Genomic DNA, 26,948 nt, shown 5'->3' on the forward strand with positions numbered 1-26,948 from the left:
GAGCTGAGTAGCCGGCTGTCTGTCATCAACCGTCTTTTGTAAAGAGCTGACACGGTCACGTAATTCCTTCCATAAGCTCAGCCACTCAGGTGTCGACTCCCTAGGGGGTGACATCTCCATTACAGGCAATTGCTCCGCCTCCACACCATTTTCCTCCTCATACATGTCGACACAATCGTACCGACACACAGCACACACACAGGGAATGCTCTGATAGAGGACAGGACCCCACTTGCCCTTTGGGGAGACAGAGGGAGAGTATGCCAGCACACACCAGAGCGCTATATATATATACAGGGATAACCTTATAGAAGTGTTTTTCCCCTTATAGCTGCTGTTTTATTTATACTGCGCCTAATTAGTGCCCCCCTCTCTTGTTTTACCCTTTTCTGTAGTGCAGGGGAGAGTCAGGGAGACGTCCTTCCAGCGAAGCTGTGAGGGAAAATGGCGCCCGTGTGCTGAGGAGATAGGCTCCGCCCCCTTCTCGGCAGACTTTTCTCCCGCTTTTTGCTGTATTCTGGCAGGGGTTAAAATACATCCATATAGCCCTGGGGGTTATATGTGATGTATTTTCGCCAGCCAAGGTGTTTCTATTGCTGCTCAGGGCGCCCCCCCCCCAGCGCCCTGCACCCTCAGTGACCGGAGTGTGAAGTGTGCCTGAGGAGCAATGGCGCACAGCTGCAGTGCTGTGCGCTACCTTGGTGAAGACTGATGTCTTCTGCCGCCGATTTTCCGGACCTCTTCTTGCTTCTGGCTCTGTAAGGGGACCGGCGGCGCGGCTCTGGGACCGGACTCCGAGGCTGGGCCTGTGTTCGGTCCCTCTGGAGCTAATGGTGTCCAGTAGCCAAGAAGCCCAAGCTGGCTGCAAGCAGGTTCGCTTCTTCTCCCCTTAGTCCCTCGATGCAGTGAGCCTGTTGCCAGCAGGTCTCACTGAAAATAAAAAACCTAAAACTAAACTTTTACTAAGAAACTCAGGAGAGCCTCCTAGAATGCACCCTTCTCGGCTGGGCACAAAAATCTAACTGAGGCTTGGAGGAGGGTCATAGGGGGAGGAGCCAGTGCACACCAGGTAGTCCTAAAGCTTTACTTTTGTGCCCAGTCTCCTGCGGAGCCGCTATTCCCCATGGTCCTTACGGAGTTCCCAGCATCCACTAGGAAGTCAGAGAAATGGGGATTAAACAACAATATATAAAATCAACTGTTGTGCCAGATTTCTGTATATAAAAAGGAACTAAGCTCTAGTGGATTTACACCTGGGACGGCGCAAACATTACAACAGGTATAACCGTTTGATGGTGTGTACAGGACAAAAATCCTTCTTGTTGAGAAATTCGGGAATAAATATTAAGTAAATTGTATTTATGTCATCCTTATATTCAGTTGTGTTGTGAGGGGACAGGATTCACTACTGTTTGTCCACATTTTACGACTGGAAGCCACCAGCACTGAATTTGTCTATTACATTGACCATAAATAATTTTAATTGGTCCTGGACCACCTGTATACTTTGATCAGGTCTGTGTATACAAAGACCGAGGCGTACATTCAAATGAAGAATTTACATTAAAAAAAGACAAAGTACATTCCACTTACCACACAGTAAGCTAAATACTTATCCTTCCACCAAGAGCATCCTGAAAGCCAAACACATCCATTTCTACATGTAACAGACAAGACACAACTATCATTTTTCTCCAGTTTTATTATTAAATACACGCTGGCCGATACTGATAAAATATACACCTAAAAACAGAACTAACCCAAAAAGGACAGATTATCACCCCTCGTGGGTCCGTGCAGTAGGAGGGGAACCCAAGTAAAAGAAAAAGGCCTTCAGTAGATGACCTCATAGACTGTGGCTTTCTTGTCACCAGAACCCGTGACAATGAACTGGTCATCAGTAGAAACATCACAGCTCAGAACAGATGAAGATTCTTTTGACTGGAAAGAAAATAAAACCGGAGGTTGTTAGATAAGAGACTAGCAATGCCTAACATAAGCAGATATGGTGATGAAATCAAGTTGACATCTTCAATAAAAAAAATAAAAATAAAAAAGTGTGCAGCTACTATATGCTACACAGCCTTATCAGTGAAGTAACTGAAGCAGTCTTTATAAAAGGACAGCACTATAAAAAAAGATCACTTCAGTCATTGTCTCAGGTGAAAACAGAGTTTTCTTTTTAACAGGTCTAAAAAAACCATTGCTAAATAGCTTAATGGATTAATTCAGGATTCCTTCACAAGTTTTTTTTATTCGTACTCCTTCACAAGAAAGAAACTCATCTGAATAGTGGTCAGAAGGACTTACCCACAAAAGCAGCTTGGCCTGTTGTATCCAAGTCAATGAGCAAAAACTTTCAATTAACCTAACTTATGCGCTGAAAGAACCCATATGCGCACCTTTTTGGTTACTGTGGTGGGAATTCAATTGTTATTGCTGCCCTAAAGTGACAGGAGATTGCAGGGGTGATATTCAATTGATGTTGTTTATCGCACCCATTAGTGCTGGGATTAGCCATGCAAAGCACCTAAGCCTGACTAAATTAATGGACGCGATTGCGAAAAGTGTCGATGGGCACCAAAACAGGTCACTTTTCGCACATTTTAGCTCACCAGTATGGGGGGCTGCGGGCTGAAATGTGTCTCTCCACGTCTCAGTGCACTCGAACAGAGCAACAATTGAATTGCTCTGTTAGGCGCCATCTAGTGGCAGGGAGAAAAACAGTTTATTTCACCCCTATGTGTACTACGTCTACTATAATAGACTCAGATGTGCTTACAAGTAATTCTAACACTGGCTTTCTGTCTTATTAATGGAGATGGCTGATTTAATTACAATGCCCAGAGTCAGCAGCAGATATAGCACACATGGTAGCAAGTCTTGAAATATAAATTGGTGTATTATTCAGTCCAAACCTGTGAGCACAGCATTTTTACAGATCCACATTAATTACAAATGTGGTATCCACTCAGATCCATGAGAACACCCATTAAGGAGGTCTAGCACGCTATGTAACTTCAGCTTTAGGGTGTTGTTCACTTTGATTATCTCCTGGTAACTCAAATATGGCACCAACATACTTCCAAGGAGACAATACTGTTACTTGAACCCAAAAGCTGTGGCTAAACACTGAAGTCGGTTAACAAGGTAATTATGTAAAACATTCTATTCAGTTGATGCATAAATGTGTGTTTATTTGCGACGCAGACTCCTGGTGATGCAGATAATACATGAAATACTAGAGTATAACGGACCATGTTCATTTGTCCGTCATGAAACACTAATAAGAAGATGCTGTCCAGCCACATTCATAATTTTGCTATAGCTAGGGTTGTCTGTATTTGGAGGCTTGTATGAAAAGGACCAGGATAGCAATGTCTTATTTCTCGGCATAAGCCATCCTGGTAAAGAGAGACACACCCATATATATGTAGGGATTGATTGTATATACAACACTACTATAAAAGCTTGAGTAACTAGAAGAGCTAACAGTTCACTAGTGAGCTCTCTGCCAATGAGACTGAGGGCCAAATGTACTAAGCCTTAGAGAGTGATAAAGTACCAGCCAATCAGCTCCTTACTGCCATGCTGCAGGCGGGGTTTTAAAAATGTCAGGAATTGGTTGGCTGGTACTTTATCACTCTCCACTTTATAACTTTCAAAGGCTTAGTATATCCGTCCCTGAGTACTTAGCTCAAAAGCCCAGGACTTTAGGACTGTGGACTAATCCCTGTTATATTTGTTTGGGGAAGGTGTTCTATTGAAAAGCTATGGCAGACTCTTTCATACAGCTAAACCAAAGTTCCAAGTAACATGGAGAATATCACATTTCCCTCCTGAACTTTGTCAAGACCCTTATATCAAGGGTCTTAAAGTTCGGGAGGGAAACATTCTTCAAAGGAAGAGTAGTATTAGAACTCGAGGACATACACAGACTTGAGGGGGGGAGGTAAAGGGGAAATTTAAGGAAAAATTACTTCACAGAAAGGGTAGTGGATAAGTGGAATAGCCTCCCATCAGAAGTGGTAGAGGCTAAGACTGTAGAGCAATTTAAACATGCTTGGGATAGGCATATGAATATCCTTACAAAGAATTAAGGTTCAAAAAGGGTTGAGATTGCTTAAAGGATAAAAAAAAAAAAAAAGGGGGCAGACTAGATGGGCCAAGTGGTTCTCATCTGCGTCAAATTCTATGTTTCTATGTAAGCTATATGTGGGGGAGGCTGTTTCACCATTAGCCAACAGGGGATAAACCATTTAATGCTACTGTGCACAAATCAGTAATGTGAAGGTAACAAAACAAAGAAGGGCATTTCAAATTTTGGTCAGTCTTCTACATATACTTTGTGGCAGAAGCTGCAAGCACCAAAGGGCTAAAAGCACAGAGCAACTAACTGCTGCATTAACCAAGGTGCAGCACACGCACACTATCCTAGGACAGAACTGTAGCTTTTGCCTCCTTCTGATCTATTCAAAACCAGCCCATATTTAGCCATCACACATCACTCACCTGAAAAATGCTGGCCCCATAAGGTGTCCGCCAGGCATTTAACAAATTGTCCTTTCCAGTGCTGACAAACCATTTACCTGAAGAGAGAGAGATGCATACAATGTTAGAACACTCCATACTATATCATAAAATGCAAAAGCTTACACTCCATTCATTAAATAATAGAATTACACTACTTACTGAGGGGGAATTCAATTGTTATTGGGCAGCATTGGTATAGCAATAGTTTATTCCGTGGCCTGAACAGCAACTAGGCCCAAAGACCAGTATGCCTGAATGCAGATGCCAGACCAGATGAACTTCGACTGTGCTTAACATCTGACTGCTAACTGCCTGACAAGCAGGGATATCAAAATGTATAATATTACTATAATATATATATATATATATATATATACATATATATATATATACATATATATATACACACACACACTGTCAAAGTCAAAAATATTACATAAAGAGAACATACAAACTACACACATTTAAGTCGCTATACTTGCAAATATGCGCAGCGAGCACAGCAATATATGGTAACACACGCATTTACACGGACATGCCACAGAGATGGATTCGACACTTATTTCATACAGTACATAATTATAATAATATTAAGCGCCAGACATCATGGTGATTTAAAATCACCTAATCAATTAATGTCATGAATGTGTATTATTTGAACGTGAACCAGATACACCTGTCATGTTTACTTTTAAAACAAGCAGATTGGTGTGTAGATTAATTTGATACTTGTTATTAAGTTGTAGGACATTGCAGCGGATAGTTATGATTGAATGTATAAAAGCCAAAATCACTTTGTTAGAACAATGAATGATACAGTGAACAGGGAACTCAGGCCAGCCCTTTGGCAGTCTTCAGGGCTGAACCTGATCAGCATATACAAAGAGAATAGTGACTCAATCATGAATGAGAGAGAGACCCCTCCCCCAGGAACTAGTCACACAGAAAGGTAGTTCCTGTTTCTGGGGGTCTCAGAGTTAGTTGCTTTTGGTCTCAGAGGATGATGGAGGAGTTGCTGGCAGTTCGGTTCCTGTATTTATTTACAGAGAGAGGGAGACATAAGCTGCAATGGAGGGAATGGTAATTGTATCGCTGGCATGTAACTGTAACTGGATGTATGTAACTTTATGTATTAACTGCTTACTGTATGAGTTGTAACTATAGGTATACTGTACTTTGTAATATATATTGAATCCATATCCTTTTTAATAACAAATATATACATCAATGAGCTTTGGAACTCAGATAATGTGTGGGTGTATTGTTTTCTCTTATGGGATACAGTGTTTTGCGATGTACAGTGCACTTTTATCGTATATGGTAATAAGATGTGCCTGGCGTCTGCAATATATATTAGAGCGGGCATTTTAAATGTTTGTGAGAAATCAATTTGGCATTCATAGATGGGGGCTCGTCCGGGATATCAGGGTCTTAATGATGCACTGTACATTACAAACGCGGCTGTAATTGACCGGCTCCAATGGACGCATTGAGAAGCTGATGAAAATAACATCCACGTGTATTGGTGTGGTATCAGTAAGCCAATGATATGAAATTTTAAGGGACAATGCGTTTCTCATAATATAAGATGCTAAAATGTATTTTTATTGTTGCAAAACAAGGTTCAAATAAGTCATTGTGTTTGATTCAGATTGGATTGTTTATCTGTTTAAGTAGGTTTAAAAGTATATTTAAAAGTTGCTGCATAGCTTTGATATAGTTTTTATTTTTAACTCAGGCCTAAAATAACTTCAGGTGCTTGCATGGTGTGTGATTTCTTTGTGACAAAGGAAGCCACATGGTCTGTTCTCCATTTTGGACTAACCACATGGCCTGTCCACCATTTTGTGTAACCCTCATGGATGTGGAAGGGGTAGGAGCAGTGGCCATTTTGGGAAGGTCATTTTTCTAAATGGCTGATTTTCAGTCTGCTCAAGAATAATCAGCTTTCCTTGGTCACATGAAACACAATTTATGAGTTACCAATGCATTTATTTAACCCATGCCATAGTCAATTACAAATAGTTTCAATGGGGCTTAGTGAAAATTAATAGTGAGATAAATACTTTAAGAAGTACACACAGATAAAAAAAATAAAGTTTTTTTCTTTTACCTCTAGGATTTAGGTTATTCTGCTTACTATAAGATAGCCATTGAAATGCAAATTAACCTGTGTAACTGCTTTTTCTTAGCAGTGAACAACCCTCTTGAACAGGCAGTCAAAAGCACACAGCATTGATATGCAAATTAGAAGCACTGAATGGGTAAATGAGTCTCAGAGGAGACCAGTGAATGATACATATATACAATATAATATTACAATTATGTGTATATTTATATCAGTGTATGTTCTGCAAGATAGCTATCCAATCTGAATCAGATCATTTAAAATTATTGATTATTGCTAGAGTCATTATAGATCTGTGTGAAACCGGAGATATTTTTGTTGCTATATAGTTAAAACTAAAATAAGTATTTAAGGAAGGAAGTAAAATCACAAAACGCATTTCTGGCCCAGTAGTAAGGGGGTTTATACAGAAAGAATGTGTGTTGTGTTAAGTGAGCAATTATAGTTAATATTGCTCACATTTATAGAAATTGTATGATTTGTGCTATTGCGGACGTACGGTTTTGTACGTGTGTCTCGGACAAAGTACGGAACTGCACACGCGGCGTAAGCACGGTCGCGTGTTTACGCAAATTGCGTAAGAATACGGTCGCTAAGTACAAATTACACAATAGTTCGTTTAGTTTAAAGGTGGGACAGTAGCCACGCTACAATAGCACCAAACTACCCGGTTTCTAAAGAAATTTAGTATAAAAACAAAATTTAGTATAAATATTTTTTTTAATTGCCTCTGAGGGTAAAGCTGCCAACTTGAATGAATCCTAATTTTTTGTACAGAAAAAAACCAAGTATACCTGAGTGAGCGAACGTAGGAGTGAGTGAAATTCGAACCCCGTAATGCGGGATCCCGTCGTTTGGTATATCAAGTGAGTGGAGGCTTGGTGGCGTGAGGCGGCTGACTCACGTTCGTATAAGGTTTAATATGTAAGTCGTGAGGAGACTTACACAGGAGCGTGGTAGGGAATTGTGAATTATGAACTGTGTGACCCATGTAGTTTTTTTTATTTTTTATACGCTCCGGCTGAGGTTTCGCAGCTTGAGATTCGATTCCAGTGGTCGATTAACAAGTACCTATACGCTGTGCAATTGGACCGCGCGTTTGTGGGTTCGATATATAGCGCAGCGTGATATCCTTTTTACAAGCTTTTGCGCAAAATCGTGGTATCATCAGCGCTGTATAGAGCATACGCAAGCGTGATTTGTGTATAATAAAGTGCATAGGGAGTTTTCGCTGGTCTCTCTCAGGAAAATCTCCAACGGCCGATACTTTACTGGAAAGGGTAAGTTATTCCTAAAAACTTCCAGTAAATATAGGTCACATAGGGCCCTAAGTTAGGTACATTGCCTTCGCTATCGACAGTGTATGGTAGTACTGGCCAACGTGGGCGGTGAGCGGGTGAAGAGCGCTCGGAGAACTTTCACCGTTACCTTATATTGAGTATTTTGGTGTTTGTGGGAAAAGGCCCACAATTATGGGAGCCAGTTGTTCAAGTAAGGGACGTTTTGTAACCAGGGTTCAGGTTGAAGAGCCGCGGCCCATAGGGTCAGCGAAGTTTAAAGGAAAAAGTATTGAAGACTTTTTGTCTAAATAGGAACGTGTGACTGACAAAGATAGGGAACCATGCCCTAAGGTGGGCAGCTCTGAACCAGAGGTATTGCAGAACTTAAGGATAAGAATATGTCTGATAAAATCCCAAAAACAAAAGGGTCAGACATACAAATTGTTTAAACCAGTGACAGCAAGAGGGGTTGGTGAGTTTGATCCTAAGGTATTGCAGGTGGTATGTTTAACCAAAGTCATATAAGACAAGGATGGAAATATAAGAACTGTTTGAACTTGTAGCAACAATAAATAAGTAGGAAAAAAAAAAAAAAAAGAGAATGCAAGTACACCGCCTTATGTAGATGTGGAAGCAGTTACGGCCAGCATACAAACTATAGAAAATAATATGAAAAATATGAAAAATATGACTGTAACCTATATATGTACTAATGAATGTTGAAGTTTTATTTAGGTGGAGAAGGTGACCTGATCGTTTTCAGCCATTTCTCATGCACTCAGAGGAGTATCCAACCGGTAAAAGAAGAGCAGTAGCCTGTGGGGGAAGTGGCTGAGACCAGTGGAACAGGTAAGTATGGTATCATTCGTGTACATATATAGTAAAATCCAAAAAAAATCAAGAAAGTAACATCAGAAATGGAGAAAAACCTGTCCGCGCATTAGTATTTGCCAGCAGGAAAGTGGACAGAGACGAGGTAACCCCAGGGTATTTCTTTCAGTTACCATATAAGAAGTATTTGTTCCTAGTAATGCCCCTAGTAAAGATGAGCTCGGAAATGTTTGATGGACCATGTACAGACCCTTAATACGGGATGAGAAGGATTGAATGAATACTTCGCATGACCTAGAAGCTTGTTAAACTTTTTTTTTTTTTGTCTCTTGCAGAAATAGAAAACTCTCCACCTGGATAAAACCACTGGTAAACACTAATTCGGCAAATGGGAGGTGGCTGTCTCTGTGCAAATGGACGGGCTCAATAAGGCATTGAGTGTCAGGGTGCAGACTTCTTTGCAAAATTGGAAAGGTCACAGTAGCTAATCTTAGATAGTGTGCTATTGAACATCACAAGAATAGTGTTAGGCGCAGAGAACAACAGGTGGAGAGGTTGAGGACGGTAAGTATACTGGCACATACAGGAAAGACCCATCAGTCCAAACCCCAGATCCCTATTTGTCAATAATATGTTACACTTGTAGGAAGGAAAGGCATTTTGCCAGAGATTGTAGGAGTAGTAGGACACAGTCAATATAGATCCCCTAGACAGAAAACACAAGCCACGTTATTAAACACACAGACGGGACCAAGGGACATAATAGTAAGGAATCATAAGCCATATAGAAAACACAGATTCGGTTAATGGGAAGAACAGAATAAATGCAACTTACTAATGTTACATTTCGCTGTTCTAGATGCATGTCCATCACAGGTAGAGGAAATTAACTCACAGATACCGGGTTCCCTATGAACTTAGGATGGACAGGACACTGGACTGATGGCTGGGATAGTCCCAGTAGAGATAAGACACAGAATTTTTTTTTTAAGGGGAGTAGACCAAGTAGAGAATCACTTCCCCGTAGTGCCCAATCCAGTTGTCAAATTTTTATAAAATCTTTTCCACCTCTACAAACTCATCTGTCACCAACCTCTATTCTGTTTCTCTACAGTTTCCTCTTCATCTTTTGCGTTCACACAGGGTGGTACAATGCATGGACCCAAGTACAGTTCAAACTCCACATGCCTAGGTCCTTCAGAGTTCTACCCGAACCCAGTATATCTCAACAGCACGATGACACCAGTATTACTGCGGTGTGCCTTGTCATACACAAACGGTGGAGGATGGGAATACTGGTGAAGGGAAATTTTGTATAGACACTGATATGCCTGTTGGTGAATGGCAAACCTGACATTTTCTTTTTCATTCTCTTCTTCTTTCTCTCCTCTAGAGAGGTTTCTTTTTTCTTTTTGAGTTATGCTCATGGTACTCTACATTACAAACACACGATAGTTAAATTAAGATACAAAAAACTTGTGTTCCCCGCAGGAAGAGGCAGTCTGCAGGACAAAGGGGTATGGCCAGGAGTCCTCAGGACTGTGGGCAGGTGGACACGGTAAGCCAGTAGCCCCCAGAGCATACTTTCCAAGTCTAGCTGAGGTGGCACACGGTCTGACTCATCTAGGCAAAGAGGGTAGGTACAGGCTGATGAGAGCCTACTGGTGTGCACCAGGTTTCTATTCTCATGCAGGTAAGAGAGCAATGACCTGTCTTACTTGCTTGAGGAAGATTATTGGTAAAGCAATACCAACAGAGCCATCCCATATCCCTCCTGCAGACGGATCTTTTCAGGAAATACAAATCGACTTCGTACAGTTAACACCCTTTAGGAATTATTGTTATGTATCGGGGCGCACTGATGTTTTCTCAAACTGGGTAGAGGCATTTCCTGCTGCCACGGATGCTGCTGTGTTTACCGCAAAGAAAAATTGCGCAGAAATTTGTGTAGATAATGGTACCCCTAGAAGTAGGAGCAAAGCCTGAAATTGGACTATTGTGATCATAGATACTGCCACTAGTATTATGTAGCTTCGGAACCACTCCCAGATCTTCACTCGACGAATCACTCTTCGAAATTTGTTTTTGTTTTGGTATGTGTGTCTTTTTGGGTTGTTTTTGGAAGACAACCTCATGTCATGATTGATCCGCATAATGATCAGAAATATACCAATGAGGTGACAGTACAGTACCTTATTGAGATGAACCAGCATTTGAGAACTTGACAAAAGAACTTGAAAGTGTTGATTGCTGGTATGCCAAATGCTAACTGTCTTGATTATGAACCAAGAGACTGTGTGATTGTCCTTACGCTCAGGTTGCCTAATAGATGGGTGGGAAGGACCATACCAAGATTTGTTGACAGCACTAGAGGTCGCCGAAAGATTTGGATCCACTCGTCCCACTGCAAGAAGGCCGCTGACCCGGAGAGAACTTGTGACAAAGTAGTTTATTGCTCACATTCGTCGAGTTTGGGAACTGTGTGATCGAAGTGAACTGTGTGTTCAAAGAGCAAGGTGGAGAGCAAAGTGAACTGTGTGTTCCAAGTGAACTGTGTATTCAAAGAGCAAGGCAAAGAGAACCTCGTATCACCAGAGACTCTGTTCCATGAAGACTGAGAGGCGGCACTGTTGAACACTACCTGAGCGTACTAAAGGACTGCAGAAAGACCAGTCAATGTAATTGATTTGTTATGAACAAGACTTGTTTTGTTCTATTTCTCTTTTCTCTCTTTCCCGCTGACAAACATTTTCTTTCAGGATATTCTATTTTTCCGAGGTTTTTTTTTTTTCCCCGAGGTTTTTTTTTTTTTTGAGGAGTTGAGTGTGGGACTGGAACTGGTTCTGTAGGAAGGAGTGATTTCCTTATAGGATCCCAGGATTAGCCGATCAGTTTGTTAAAATCAGAGAAAAATCAAAGGCCTAGTAGTTATGGAGTTCAGAGGTAATCGGGAACAGTCAGACAATGGCTATTCACACACTGCAAATAAAGAACTCACTAACATATGTGGAAGAAAGGTTTATGAGTGGCTCTCCCCGAACTCCGAAGGTTTATGTTATTTAGGAAGGACACTACTTAAAACCCTTGTTCAATGACTAAACAGAACTAGCATACGTTCCAGAAATGTAAACAATGTTCAGAAAATGAAAGGAATATGTAGATCATGAAAATGTTATATGTCACAGTCATGATTTGTTTGTGTCTTTTTCATCTACCCAGCAGAACCTCAATCGAACCCAAACATCAGTGTACAAAGACGTAGGTACATGTATGTGTGAAATGTTTGCCGCAAATCAGACATTATAGGCCAAAGCACTGTCCCAGCATACTCTATAGGTTGAATGTTGTCCCACACCCAACCAGTGGTCCCGTGACCGCCGAGTGCATATAGAGGATGTCTCGTCCTCCTCCCTGTCTTCCCCAAATATAGTCAAGTGTCTGATTTGTGAAATGCATACATACTTGTGTCTAGGTCACCGATTATGGTATGAAATATTTTTTCTTATGTTAATAATTGATGGCAGTTATTGTTTACTGCCAAAGGGTGGACTGTCAAAGTCAAAATATTACATAAAGAGAACATACAAACTACACACATTTAAGTCGCTATACTTGCAAATATGCGCAGCGAGCACAGCAATATATGGTAACACACGCATTTACACGGACATGCCACAGAGATGGATTTGACACTTATTTCATACAGTACATAATTATAATAATATCAAGCGCCAGACATCATGGCGATTTAAAATCACCTAATGAATTAATGTCATGAATGTGTATTACTTGAACGGAACCAGATACACCTGTCATGTTTACTTTTAAAACAAGCAGATTGGTGAGTAGATTAATTTGATACTTGTTATTAAGTTGTAGGACATTGCAGCGGATAGTTATGATTGAATGTATAAAAGCCAAAATCACTTTGTTAGAACAATGAATGATACAGTGAACAGGGAACTCAGGCCAGCCCTTTGGCAGTCTTCAGGGCTGAACCTGATCAGCATATACAAAGAGAATAGTGACTCAATCATGAGTGAGAGAGACAGACCCCTCCCCCAGGAACTAGTCACACAGAAAGGTAGTTCCTGTTTCTGGGGGTCTCAGAGTGTTAGTTGCTTTTGGTCTCAGAGGATGATGGAGGAGTTGCTGGCAGTTCGGTTCCTGTATTTATTTACAGAGAGAGGGAGACATAAGCTGCAATGGAGGGAATGGTAATTGTATCGCTGGCATGTAACTGTAACTGGATGTATGTAACTTTATGTATTAACTGCTTACTGTATGAGTTGTAACTATAGGTATACTGTACTTTGTAATATATATTGAATCCATATCCTTTTTAATAACAAATATATACATCAATGAGCTTTGGAACTCAGATAATGTGTGGGTGTATTGTTTTCTCTTATGGGATACAGTGTTTTGCGATGTACAGTGCACTTTTATCGTATATGGTAATAAGATGTGCCTGGCGTCAGCAATATATATTGGAGCGGGGATTTTAAATGTTTGTGAGAAATCAATTTGGCATTCATAACACATACAGTAAATAAATATATATATATATATATATATATATATATATATACACACACACACACACACACACACAGTAAAAAAAAATATATATATATCTATATATCTCTATATCTATCTATCTCTGTATAGGAGACCTACCCTGACAGCCTAAACATAACCCATACAAAAAAAAAGTGCCCTACACTACTGCTTGCCGTACACTATTAAAGAAAGACTGAGCTGATATCAAAAGACTGACAACCAATTTTAATGTCTAGGCATTGAAAGTCTTCTAGCATGTAGTACGCACATTTTGTGGCACAGAAATAACCAGGTCAATTGCTCTGGACTCAATATTGTTTGTCCTGTGCCGCAGGTTACCCTACACTGTCACCTTTCTCTTGCACACTCATCTGGTGCTGGATTCAAGAAAGGAACATTTATATTGTGGTACAGGAAAGGGAAAAACCAAACAAAAACACTACTATAAAAAACAAGTGGATGCAAAAATAAAATTGAGTATGTGCAGTCTTTTTAATTTAACATGTTGTCGATTACAGTCCAGTTAGAAATTTAAATGACAAGTCAAATCAGCAGCTGGAAGCAGCATATGTCAGAAAGTTAAAGCTGTGTATTGAATGACATAGCTTACTGCATTGTCAGCAAGCCAGACAGTGTGATGTAGAATGCATGGGTCAGGGTGCATTTTGTTGTCATAACAACTGGTATTTGTCCAGCCATGAAATTATATATAGGATCACCCGGCACACACAAGAATGAGAAGCTGACACCAATTTTTCACAACAGGGACTCCCAAAGTTCTCAGACGCCTGCAGTACAGACTAACAGCTGCAGCAACACCAATATTAACAGAGTATACTGGTTAGGATATTAGTCAGTCTTAGGCATGGTTTAGTTTCAATTTACTTTTAGAACTAGTTTATCAGCATAGATCAGTGATGTCATGATGCGTTGGGTAGGAAATGCCAGCGGTCAGGATGGCATGACTATACGGTTGTACATTTAATCCAAAAGACCTACATCATGCCGCAGATGCCACACACATCAGCATTTGAGGAATAGTATTCTCTGTGCGTTATTCCCATTTATTTATTGTAATGAGTGGGGAGGGGGATGAAAAGCAAGTTGCATGGTTTATACACAATCGTTCTTGTAACCCTCAGGTCCTTAGAACGCAATGCTTTCACTTGAAGAAGATCATTTTACACATACGTTATAGGCTTGCTCCTTTTATTGAAAGTGATAAATTCCTCCTCTGTTTAGCTTCCTTCATACAAATATTACATTTCTATAATCCACATTAGGGCAACATTTTTAAAGGCAATTTCTTTGTTCCATTTTAGACAGAATAGTAGTTAAATGATATGAGTGAAAACTAGAAAATGTATTTAGATTTTAAATGACAACCTGTTTAATATGACAGCTCCATCACATCTATACATTTTTCCCTACTGCGGTTAACGTGGAAGCAGCAAAACCTACAAATGCATACTGGAATTGTGCACAACATACATACAGTGCATCCGGGAAGTATTCACAGCGCTTCACTTTTTCCACATTTTGTTATGTTACAGCCTTATTCCAAAATGGAATAAATTCATTTTTCCCCTCAAAATTCTACACACACCACCACATGATGACGACGACGACGTGAAAACAGTTGAGATTTTTGCAAATGTATTAAACATAAAAAAATTGAGAAATCACATGTACACAAGTATTCATGGCCTTTGCCATGAAGCTCAAAATTGAGCTCAGGTGCATCCTGTTTCCACTGATCCTCCTTGACATGTTCCTACAGGTTAATTGGAGTCCACCTGTGGTAAATTAATTTGATTGGACATGATTTGGAAAGGCACACACACCTGTCTATATAAAGGTCCCACACTTGACAGTACATGTCTGAGAACAAACCAAGCATGAAGTCAAAGGAATTGTCTGTAGACCTCAGAGACAGGAGTCTTTCGAGGCACAAACCTGGGTAGGGGTACAGAAAAATATCTGCTGCTTTGAATGAGCACAGTGGCATCCATCACCCGTAAATGGAAGTTCGGAACCATCAGGACTCTTCTTAAGCTGTCCGGCCGTCTAAAACTGAGTGATCGGGAGAGAAGAGCCCTAGTCATGGAGGTTACCAAAAACCCGATGGTCACTCTTTCAGAGCTACAGCTTTCCTCTGTGGAGAGAGAGGAGAACCTTCCAGAAGGACAACCATCTCTGCAGCAATCCACCAATCAGGCCTATATGGTATAGTGGTCAGATGGAAGCCACTCCTTAGTAAAAAGCACATGGCAGCCCACCTGGAGTTTGCCAAAATGCACCTGAAGGACTCTCAGACCATGAGAAACAAAATTCTCTGGACTAATGAGACAAAGATTGAACTCTTTGGTGTGAATGCCAGGCGTCATGTTTGGAGGAAACCAGGCACCGCCCATCACCAGGCCAATACCATCCCTACAGTGAAGCATGGTGGTGGAAGCATCATGCTGTGGGGATGTTTTTCAGCGGCAGGAACGGGGAGACTAGGCAGGATAGAGGGAAAGCCGAATGCAGCAATGTACAGAGACATCGTGGATGAAAACCTGCTCCAGAGCATTCTTGACCTCAGACTGGGGTGACGGTTCATCTTTCAGCAGGACAACGACCCTAAGCACACAGCCAAGATATCAAAGGAGTGGCTTCAGGACAACTCTGTGAATGTCCTTTAGTGGCCCAGCCAGAGCCCAGACTTGATTCCGATTGAACATCTCTGGAGAGATCTGAAAATGGCTGTGCACCGACTCTTCCCATCCAACCTGATGGAGCTTGATGCTGCAAAGAGGAATGGGCGAAACTGCCCAAAGATAGGTGTACCAAGCTTGTGGCATCATATTCAAAAATATTTGAGGCTGTAATTGCTGCCGAAGGTGCATGCACAAAGTATTAAGCAAAAGCTGTGAATACTCTAGGAGCCATGGGCAAAATAGAAGTTTGATTGTATTTGCTGGCTCCTCCCTCTATGCCCCTCCTACCAGACTCAGTCTAGGAAACTGTGCCCAAGGAGACGGAAATACTTTGAGAGAAGGATATAGGAAAGGAAAGTGGTGAGAATTCGAACCAGCACAACCAGAACAAGAGGAAAGCCATGCTAACCAAACTTGCAAACAGGGACAGCAACAGCTGAAACAAACAACATTACTTAACTAAGTAACAGTGCAGGAAGAACGAAGCACCGGGCGGGCGCCCAGTATCCCCTACGGACTACGAGAAAAGGATTTACCGGTAGGTAATTAAAATCCTATTTTCTCTTACGTCCTAGGTGATACTGGGAATCCATTCAGAACCATGGGGAAGTACCAAAGCTCCCAAACCGGGTGGGAGAGTGCTGAGGGTCTGCAGAACTGACTGACCAAACTGAAGGTCCTCAGAGGCCAAAGTATCGAACTTGTAAAACTTAGCAAACGTGTTCGAACCTGACCAAGTAGCTGCTCGGCAGAGCTGTAAAGCCAAGACACCCAGCCCAAGAGGAACACACCGACCTACTAGAGTGGGCTTGAACAGATTTCCGAATCTGCAAACCTGCTGTGGAAGAAGCATGCTGGATAGTGAGCCTGATCCAGCGCAATGGACTGCTTCGAAGCAGCACACCCATTTTACTGGGATCATAAAGAACGAACAGAGAGTCCGATTTTCTGTGACAAGCTGTTCTCTTCACATAGACCTTCAAAGCCCTTACAACTTCCAAAGACTTTGAAGTATCCGAGACGTCCGTAACAGCGGGAACCACAATAGGTTGGTTGATGTGAAACGCGGACACCACCTTAGGAAGCAATTGCGAACGAGTCCTGAGTTCAACTCTGTCCTCATGGAAAATTAAGTAGGGGCTCCTGTGAGACAACGCCCCTAGCTCCGACACACGTCTTGCTGAAGCAAAGGCCATCAGTGTGACAGTCTTCCACATAAGTTACTTTATGTCTACCTCCTGTAACGGTTCAAAGCAGTCCGATTGAAGGAACTGCAGTACCAAATTGAGATCCCAAGGTGTCGTAGGAGGCACAAAGTGTGGTTGGATGTGAATAACACCATTCAAGAACATCTGGACCTCAGGGAGAGAAGCCAATTGTTTCTGAAAAAAATAGACAAGGCCGAAATCTGAGCTTTAAAGGAGCCTAGGCATAGGCCCATGTCAACTCCCGACTGCAGAAAAAGCAGGAAATGTCCCATATGAAATTCCACTGCAGAATATTGTCTGCTCTCACACCAAGAGACGTATTTCTTCCAAATATGATTGTAATGTTTAGACGTTTCCCCTTTCTGGCTTGGATCATAGTCGGGATGACCTTGTCAGGAATCCCTCTCCTGGCTAGAATCAACCGTTCAACTTCCATGCCGTTAAACGTAGCTGTGGTAAGTCTTGATAGACGAACGGGCCCTGCTGCAGAAGATCCTCTCGAAGAGGCAGAGGCCACGGATCTTCAATCAGCTTCTCGAGAAGATCTGCATACCAGGCCCTCCGTGGCCAGTCCGGAGCAATGAGGATTGCTTGAAGCTTTTCCCTTTTTATTCTTTTTAGTATTCTTGGGATCGGAGGAATGGGAGGAAACAAGTACCCCAGCTGGTAAACCCACGGAGTTGTCAGGGTGCCTACCGCTACTGCCTGTGGGTCCCTTGACCTGGAACAATACCACTTGAACTTCTTGTTGAGTCAAGAGGCCATCATGTCGATTTGTGGATACCCCCACCGACGTGTTAACCACCGGAACACCTCCCGGTGGAGGCCCCATTCCCCCGGGTGCAGATCGTGTCTGCTGAGGAAGTCTGCTTACTAGTTGTCTACTCCCGGAATGAAGATCGCCGACAACGCCACATCGTGTTTTTCCGCCTAGAGGAGAATTCTTGACACCCCTGACATTGCAGCTCTGCTTTTCGTTCCGCCCTGTCGGTTTATGTATGTTACCGCCGTCACATTGTCCGACTGAACCTGAATGGCCTGATTCTGAAGAGATGAGGCCTGCAGAAGGGCGTTGTAGATAGCCCTGAGTTCCAGGATGTTTATTGGAAGGACGACTTTCTGACTTGACCATCCTCCCTGGAACTGCACCCCGAGTGACTGCTCCCCAATCTCTGAGGCTTGCATCTGTGGTTAGCAGAATCCTATTCTGAATCCCGAACCTCCAACCCTCGAGTAGGTGAGAAGTCTGTAGCCACCACAGGAGGGAGATCCTGGCTTTTGGTGACAGACGAATCCTCTGGTGCATGTCATGATACGATCCGGACCATTTGACCAACAGATCCAGCTGGAAGGGTCTCGCACAAAACCTTCCATACTGAATTGCTTTGTAAGAAGCCACCATTTCCCCAGAAAGCGTATGCAGAGATGTACTGAGATCCAGGTCGGCTTCAAGACGGCCCAAACCATAGACTGGATTACCATTGCCTTTTCCAAGGGAAGGAATACTTTCTGAGACTCTGTGTCCAGGATCATTCCCAGGAACTGAAGCCTCTGCGTTGGTTCTAGGCGAGATTTTGGCAAGTTCAGAATCCACCCATGTTCCAGGAGTAGTCTGGTTGAGAGGACAATCTTCTTCAACAGCTGTTCCCTGGACGGTGCCTGTATCAGAAAATTGTCCAAATACGGAACTTTGTTCCCTCCCTATCTGCAGAGCATCATCATCTCCGCCATCACTTTGGTGAACACCCTCAGTGCCGTGGAATGACCAAATGGCTGGGCCTGAAACTGGTAGTGGCAGTCCTGCAGTGCAAACCGTAGATAAGCCTGATGAGGCGTCAAGATCGGAATGTGAAGGTATGCATCCTTGACATCCAGAGACGCTAGGAATTCCCCTTCCTCCAGACCTAAGATTACTGCTCTCAACGATTACATCTTAAATTTGAACACACGTAAGTACGGGTTCAATGACTTGAGGTTCAGAATCGGTCTTACCAAACTGTCCGGTTTCGGTACTACAAACAAGCTGGAATAGTACCCCTTGTTGTGTAGACGAGGTAGAACTGGAATAATGACTTGTGTCTTTAACAGTTTTTGAATGGCGTCTTGTAGGTTTACACTTGCCTCTTGTGAAACTGGTAAGCCTGATTTGAGGAATCTGTGAGGTGGGAGATCCTGGAACTCCAGTCTGTAGCCCTGGGATATAAGGTGTATGACCCAGGGATCCTGGCACGATCCTGTCCAGATGTGACTGAAGAATTTTAGCCGGCCTCCCACCGTCATGTCTTCCAGGCATCGTAGTCCACCGTCATGCGGAAGGTTTTGATGAAACAGAGCCTGAGCCCTGTTCCTGTGAATCAGCAGTCGTTTGCGTGGTTTACCTCTAGCACCTCTGGCGGCGTTAGAAGAACCTCTGGCCTTGCCCCTAAACTTGGCAGTCCGAAAGGACTGTAGATTAGGTCCCGAGTAGGCCTTCCTGGCTGGAGGAGCTGCAGAAGTTAGGTATGTGGACTTAACCGCAGTAGCTCTGGAGATCCATTTGTTGAGTTCATCTCTAAATAAGGCTTCTCCTGTGAAAGATAGGCCTCGTCTCGTATATATTGCAGGAGCAATATAATTTCCTCTTGAGGTAAGATGTCTAACCCCTCAAGTAAATGACCTGACCATTTAGCCATGGCTCTTGTAATCAACCAATATGCTATAGTGGGTCTTTGGGCCACCCCGGCAGCAGTGTACAAAAAATAAGAATTTACTTACCGATAATTCTATTTCTCGGAGTCCGTAGTGGATGCTGGGGTTCCTGAAAGGACCATGGGGAATAGCGGCTCCGCAGGAGACAGGGCACAAAAAAGTAAAGCTTTACTAGGTCAGGTGGTGTGCACTGGCCCCTCCCCCTATGACCCTCCTCCAGACTCCAGTTAGGTACTGTGCCCGGACGAGCATACACAATAAGGGAGGCATTTTGAATCCCGGGTAAGACTCATACCAGCCACACCAATCACACCGTACAACTTGTGATCTAAACCCAGTTAACAGTATGACAACAGAAAGGGCCTCTTAAAGATGGCTCCTTAACAATAACCCGAATTAGTTAACAATAACTATGTACAAGTATTGCAGATAATCCGCACTTGGGATGGGCGCCCAGCATCCACTACGGACTCCGAGAAATAGAATTATCGGTAAGTAAATTCTTATTTTCTCTATCGTCCTAAGTGGATGCTGGGGTTCCTGAAAGGACCATGGGGATTATACCAAAGCTCCCAAACGGGCGGGAGAGTGCGGATGACTCTGCAGCACCGAATGAGAGAACTCCAGGTCCTCCTTTGCCAGGGTATCAAATTTGTAAAATTTTACAAACGTGTTCTCCCCCGACCACGTAGCTGCTCGGCAGAGTTGTAATGCCGAGACCCCTCGGGCAGCCGCCCAAGATGAGCCCACCTTCCTTGTGGAGTGGGCTTTTACAGTTTTAGGCTGTGGCAGGCCTGCCACAGAATGTGCAAGTTGAATTGTGTTACAAATCCAACGAGCAATCGACTGCTTAGAAGCAGGTGCGCCCAACTTGTTGGGTGCATACAATATAAACAGCGAGTCAGATTTTCTGACTCCAGCCGTCCTTGCAATGTATATTTTTAAGGCTCTGACAACGTCCAACAACTTGGAGTCCTCCAAGTCGCTAGTGGCCGCAGGCACCACAATAGGTTGGTTCAGATGAAATGCTGATACCACTTTAGGGAGAAAATGCGGACGAGTCCGCAGTTCTGCCCTATCCGAATGGAAGATTAGATAAGGACTTTTATAAGATAAAGCCGCCAATTCAGATACTCTCCTGGCAGAGGCCAGGGCTAGTAACATAGTCACTTTCAATGTGAGATATTTCAAATCCACCTTTTTCAATGGTTCAAACCAATGGGATTTGAGGAAATCTAAAACTACATTTAGATCCCACGGTGCCACCGGAGGCACCACAGGAGGCTGTATATGCAGTACTCCCTTGACAAAAGTCTGGACCTCAGGGACAGAGGCCAATTCTTTTTGGAAGAATATTGACAGGGCCGAAATTTGAACCTTAATGGATCCCAATTTGAGACCCATAGATAATCCTGATTGCAGGAAATGTAGGAAACGACCCAGTTGGAATTCCTCCGTCGGAACCCTCCGATCCTCGCACCACGCTACATATTTTCGCCAAATGCGGTGATAATGTTTCACGGTGACTTCCTTCCGTGCCTTAATCAAGGTAGGAATGACTTCTTCTGGAATGCCTTTCCCTTTTAGGATCTGGCGTTCAACCGCCATGCCGTCAAACGCAGCCGCGGTAAGTCTTGAAAAAGACAGGGACCCTGCTGTAGCAGGTCCCTTCTCAGAGGTAGAGGCCACGGTTCGTCCGTGAGCATCTCTTGAAGTTCCGGATACCAAGTCCTTCTCGGCCAATCCGGAACCACTAGTATTGTTCTTACTCTTCTTTGCCGTATGATCTTCAATACCTTTGGTATGAGCGGCAGAGGAGGAAACACATACACTGACTGGTACACCCAAGGAGTTACCAGTGCGTCCACAGCTATTGCCTGTGGATCTCTTGACCTGGCGCAATATTTGTCCAGTTTCTTGTTGAGGCGAGACGCCATCATGTCTACAATTGGTCTTTCCCAACGGTCTATTAACATGTTGAAGACTTCTGGATGTAGACCCCACTCTCCCGGATGAAGATCGTGTCTGCTGAGGAAGTCTGCTTCCCAGTTGTCCACGCCCGGGATGAACACTGCTGACAGTGCTATCACGTGATTCTCCGCCCAGCGAAGAATCTTGGCAGCTTCTGCCATTGCACTCCTGCTTCTTGTGCCGCCCTGCCTGTTTACATGGGCGACCGCCGTGATGTTGTCCGACTGAATCAACACCGGCTTTCCTTGCAGGAGAAGTTCCGCCTGGCTTAGAGCATTGTAGATTGCTCTTAGTTCCAGAATGTTTATGTGAAGAGACTTTTCCAGACTCGTCCATACTCCCTGGAAGTTTCTTCCTTGTGTGACTGCTCCCCAGCCTCTCAGGCTGGCGTCCGTGGTCACCAGGATCCAATCCTGAATGCCGAATCTGCGGCCTTCTAATAGGTGAGCCTTCTGCAACCACCACAGAAGTGACACCCTTGTCTTTGGTGACAGGGTTATTCGCAGGTGCATCTGCAGATGCGACCCTGACCATTTGTCCAACAGATCCCTTTGGAATATTCTTGCATGGAATCTGCCGAATGGAATTGCTTCGTAAGAAGCCACCATTTTTCCCAGGACTCTTGTGCATTGATGTACTGACACTTTTCCTGGTTTTAGGAGGTTCCTGACCAGATCGGATAACTCCTTGGCTTTTTCCTCTGGAAGGAAAACCTTTTTCTGAACCGTGTCCAGAATCATTCCTAGGAACAGCAGACGAGTTGTCGGGATTAAATGGGATTTTGGAATATTCAGAATCCACCCGTGTTGTCTTAGCACCTCTTGAGATAGTGCTAAAGCTGTCTCCAGCTGTTCTCTGGACCTTGCCCTTATTAGGAGATCGTCCAAGTATGGGATAACTAATACGCCTTTTCTTCGAAGAAGAATCATCATCTCGGCCATTACCTTGGTAAAGACCCGAGGCGCCGTGGACAATCCGAACGGCAGCGTCTGAAACTGATAGTGACAGTTTTGAACAATGAACCTGAGGTACCCCTGGTGTGCGGGGTAAATCGGAACGTGTAGATACGCATCCTTGATGTCCAAGGATACCATAAAGTCCCCTTCTTCCAGGTTCGCTATCACTGCTCTGAGTGACTCCATCTTGAACTTGAACTTTTTTATGTAGAGGTTCAAGGACTTCAGATTTAGAATAGGCCTTACCGAGCCATCCGGCTTCGGTACCACAAATAGAGTGGAATAATACCCCTTTCCTTGTTGTAATAGGGGTACTTTGACTATCACCTGCTGAGCGTACAGCTTGTGAATGGCTTCCAACACCCTCTCCCTTTCGGAAGAGACGGTTGGTAAGGCAGACTTCAGGAAACGATGAGGAGGATCCGTCTCTAATTCCAACCTGTACCCCTGAGATATTATCTGCAGGATCCAGGGGTCTACCTGCGAGTGAGCCCACTGCGCGCTGTAATTTTTGAGACGGCCCCCCACTGTCCCCGAGTCCGCTTGAGAGGCCCCAGCGTCATGCTGAGGTTTTTGCAGGAGCCGGGGAGGGCTTCTGTTCCTGGGAAGGAGCTGCCTGTTGGTGTCTCTTCCCTCTTCCTCTGCCTCGTGGCAGGTACGACAAGCCCTTTGCTCTCTTATTTTTGTAGGAGCGAAAAGGCTGCGGTTGAAAGGTCGGTGCCTTTCTCTGTTGGGGAGTGACTTGAGGTAAAAAAGTGGATTTCCCGGCAGTAGCCGTGGCCACCAAGTCTGATAGACCAACTCCAAATAACTCCTCCCCTTTATACGGCAAAACCTCCATGTGACGTTTTGAATCCGCATCGCCTGTCCACTGTCGTGTCCATAAGGCTCTTCTGGCTGAAATGGACATAGCACTCACCCGAGATGCCAGTGTGCAAATATCCCTCTGTGCATCACGCATAGATAAATGCATCCTTTATTTGTTCTAACGACAGTAAAACATTGTCCCTATCTAGGGTATCAATATTTTCAATCAGGGATTCTGACCAAACTACTCCAGCACTGCACATCCAGGCAGTTGCTATAGCTGGTCGTAGTATAACACCTGCATGTGTGTATATATTCTTTTGAATAACTTCCATCTTTCTATCTGATGGATCCTTAAGTGCGGCCGTCTCAGGAGAGGGTAACGCCACTTGTTTGGATAAGCGTGTGAGCGCCTTGTCCACCTTAGGGGGTGTTTCCCAGCGCGCCCTAACCTCTGGCGGGAAAGGGTATAATGCCAATAACTTTTTTGAAATTATCAACTTTTTATCAGGAGCAACCCACGCTTCATCACACACGTCATTTAATTCTTCTGATTCAGGAAAAACTGTTTGTAGTTTTTTCACACCATACATAATACCCTGTTTTACGGTATCTGTAGTATCAGCTAAATGTAACGTCTCCTTCATTGCCAAAATCATATAACGTGTGGCCCTACTGGAAAATACGTTTGAATTTCTACCGTCGTCACTGGAATCAGTGCCCGTGTCTGGGTCTGTGTCGACCGACTGAGGCAAAGGGCGTTTTACAGCCCCTGACGGTGTTTGAGGCGCCTGGACAGGCATTAATTGATTGTCCGGCCGCCTCATGTCCTCAACTGACTGTTTAAGGGAAGATAAACCATCACGTAATTCCACAAATAAAGGCATCCATTCTGGTGTCGACCCCCTGGGGGGTGACATCTGCATATTTGGCAATTGCTCCGCCTCCACACCAATATCGTCCTCATACATGTCGACACCACGTACCGACACACACCGCAAACTCACAGGGAATGCTCTAATGAAGACAGGACCCACTAGCCCTTTTGGGGAGACAGAGGGAGAGTCTGCCAGCACACACCACAAAGCGCTATATATACAAGGGATATCCTTATATTAAGTGCTCCCTTATAGCTGCTTTAATATATATATATATAGCCATTAATGTGCCCCCCCTCTCTGTTTTACCCTGTTTCTGTAGTGCAGTGCAGGGGAGAGACCTGGGAGCCGTTCTGACCAGCGGAGCTGTGACAGAAAATGGCGCCGTGTGCTGAGGAGATAGGCCCCGCCCCTTTTTCGGCGGGTTCTTCTCCCGCTATTTTTCCAGTCAGGCAGGGGTTAAATATCTCCATATAGCCCCTATGGGCTATATGTGAGGTATTTTTAGCCTTGTATAAGGTTTATATTTGCCTCTCAGAGCGCCCCCCCCCAGCGCTCTGCACCCTCAGTGACTGCCCAGTGAAGTGTGCTGAGAGGAAAATGGCGCACAGCTGCAGTGCTGTGCGCTACCTTATGAAGACTGAGGAGTCTTCAGCCGCCGGTTTCCGGACCTCTTCACGCTTCAGCATCTGCAAGGGGGTCGGCGGCGCGGCTCCGGGACCGGACTCCACGGCTGGGCCTGTGTTCGATCCCTCTGGAGCTAATGGTGTCCAGTAGCCAAGCAGCAAATCCACTCTGCATGCAGGTGAGTTTACTACTTTCCCCCTAAGTCCCACGTTGCAGTGATCCTGTTGCCAGCAGGACTCACTGTAAAGAAAAAAACCTAAACTAAACTTTCTCTAAGCAGCTCTTTAGGAGAGCCACCTAGATTGCACCCTTCTCGTTCGGGCACAAAATCTAACTGGAGTCTGGAGGAGGGTCATAGGGGGAGGGGCCAGTGCACACCACCTGACCTAGTAAAGCTTTACTTTTTTGTGCCCTGTCTCCTGCGGAGCCGCTATTCCCCATGGTCCTTTCAGGAACCCCAGCATCCACTTAGGACGATAGAGAAATTTTATAGTGTAGTCTCAATCTTGCAATCAGCCGCATCTTTTAGGGGGGCTGCACCAGGCACAGGTAGTACAATTTTACGCGAGAGCCTGGACACTGACACATCCACTATCGGTGGATTCTTTACCATTTTTTCCAATCCTCAGGAGGAAAAGGAAGAGATAACCACCGCCTGGGAATTTGAAATCTCTTATCTGGATTAACTCACGGTTCTTCAAAACAGGGTATTTAGTTCCTTTGACACAGGAAAAGTGACAGATTTTTTTCTTAATATTAAAGTAAGATTCCTCACTCTCCTCTGTCACCTTATCAGGGATATTTAGAACTTCTCTGATAGCATATATGAGAGCCTCTACACCCTGCGACAGAAAACCCTCCCTTACCTATTTGTCCACTTCACCTTCCTCCATTTCTGACCCTGCATCATCAGTCAGAATGTATGGGCCAAGGTACGTTTCTGCAGACAAATGGTAGAGGACTGAGACGCTGGTCTGAGTCCTTTTTGATAAAGCCATCCATAGACTACCTTAAGTATTGCGTCTCTTTCTCATTACGAGATAATTTTGTAGAAATCGTGGAAATCATTCCCCTAATGGAGTCCAGCCATGCTGCTTCTGCCCCACTAGCCTGGGAAGGGATAATACACTGAGTACACACCAGTGAACACGCAGGAAAAGGGGAACACTGTGCCTTACATGAAATACACTCGTTGCCTGACAACACAGCCCACAGGAAAAGGTTAAAGCACAATTAACCCACAAAGAGCCCTTCCAGAGAGAGAGTATGGAACCAGCACACGGCACCCTTATAGCTTATGCCAAGCTTAGCTGGGTCACAGACTAAGTACCTAGATTAGGGATTTAGTACACTATTTTCTCTTACGTCCTAGAGGATGCTGTGGTCCACATTAGTACCATGGGGATGTACCAAAGCTCCCAGAACGGGAGGGAGAGCTCGGAGGCTCCTGCAGAACTGATTGACCAAACTTCAGGTCCTCAGCGGCCAAAGTATCGAACTTGTAGAACTTTGCAAACTTGTTCGACCCAGACCAAGTAGCCGCTCAGCAAAGCTGTAAAGCCGAGACACCCCGGGCAGCCGCCCAGGAAGAACACACCTTACGAGTAGAGTGGGCCTTAACAGACGTAAGACACGGCAATCCTGCCATAAAATACGCATGCTGGATAGTGAACTTGATCCAGCGAGAAATAGTCTGCTTAAAAGCAGGACACCCAAGTTTCTTGGGATCATACAGGACAAACCGAGAGTCCGATTTTCTGTGACGAGCAGTCCTCT

General features: G+C 43.9%; 1 protein-coding gene across 6 annotated transcripts in view; it reads right to left on the bottom strand.

The window, feature by feature from the left end:
- Nucleotides 1-1,684: 1,684 nt before the first annotated feature.
- The window catches only part of LOC134903308 (transducin-like enhancer protein 1), a 242,102-nt gene continuing 216,838 nt past the window's right edge, over nucleotides 1,685-26,948 (bottom strand). For all 6 annotated transcript variants that reach the window (XM_063914461.1, XM_063914460.1, XM_063914459.1 and 3 more), the window contains exons 20-21: nucleotides 4,513-4,589; nucleotides 1,685-1,941 (exon numbers count right to left, since the gene is read on the bottom strand). In XM_063914461.1, the coding sequence (XP_063770531.1) occupies nucleotides 1,834-1,941; nucleotides 4,513-4,589 (185 nt within the window). In that variant the 3' untranslated portion in view covers nucleotides 1,685-1,833. The remainder of the gene's footprint in view (nucleotides 1,942-4,512; nucleotides 4,590-26,948) is intronic.

The sequence above is a fragment of the Pseudophryne corroboree genome, chromosome 1 (genome assembly GCF_028390025.1).
Source record: "Pseudophryne corroboree isolate aPseCor3 chromosome 1, aPseCor3.hap2, whole genome shotgun sequence".
NCBI classification, from domain to species: domain Eukaryota; kingdom Metazoa; phylum Chordata; class Amphibia; order Anura; family Myobatrachidae; genus Pseudophryne; species Pseudophryne corroboree.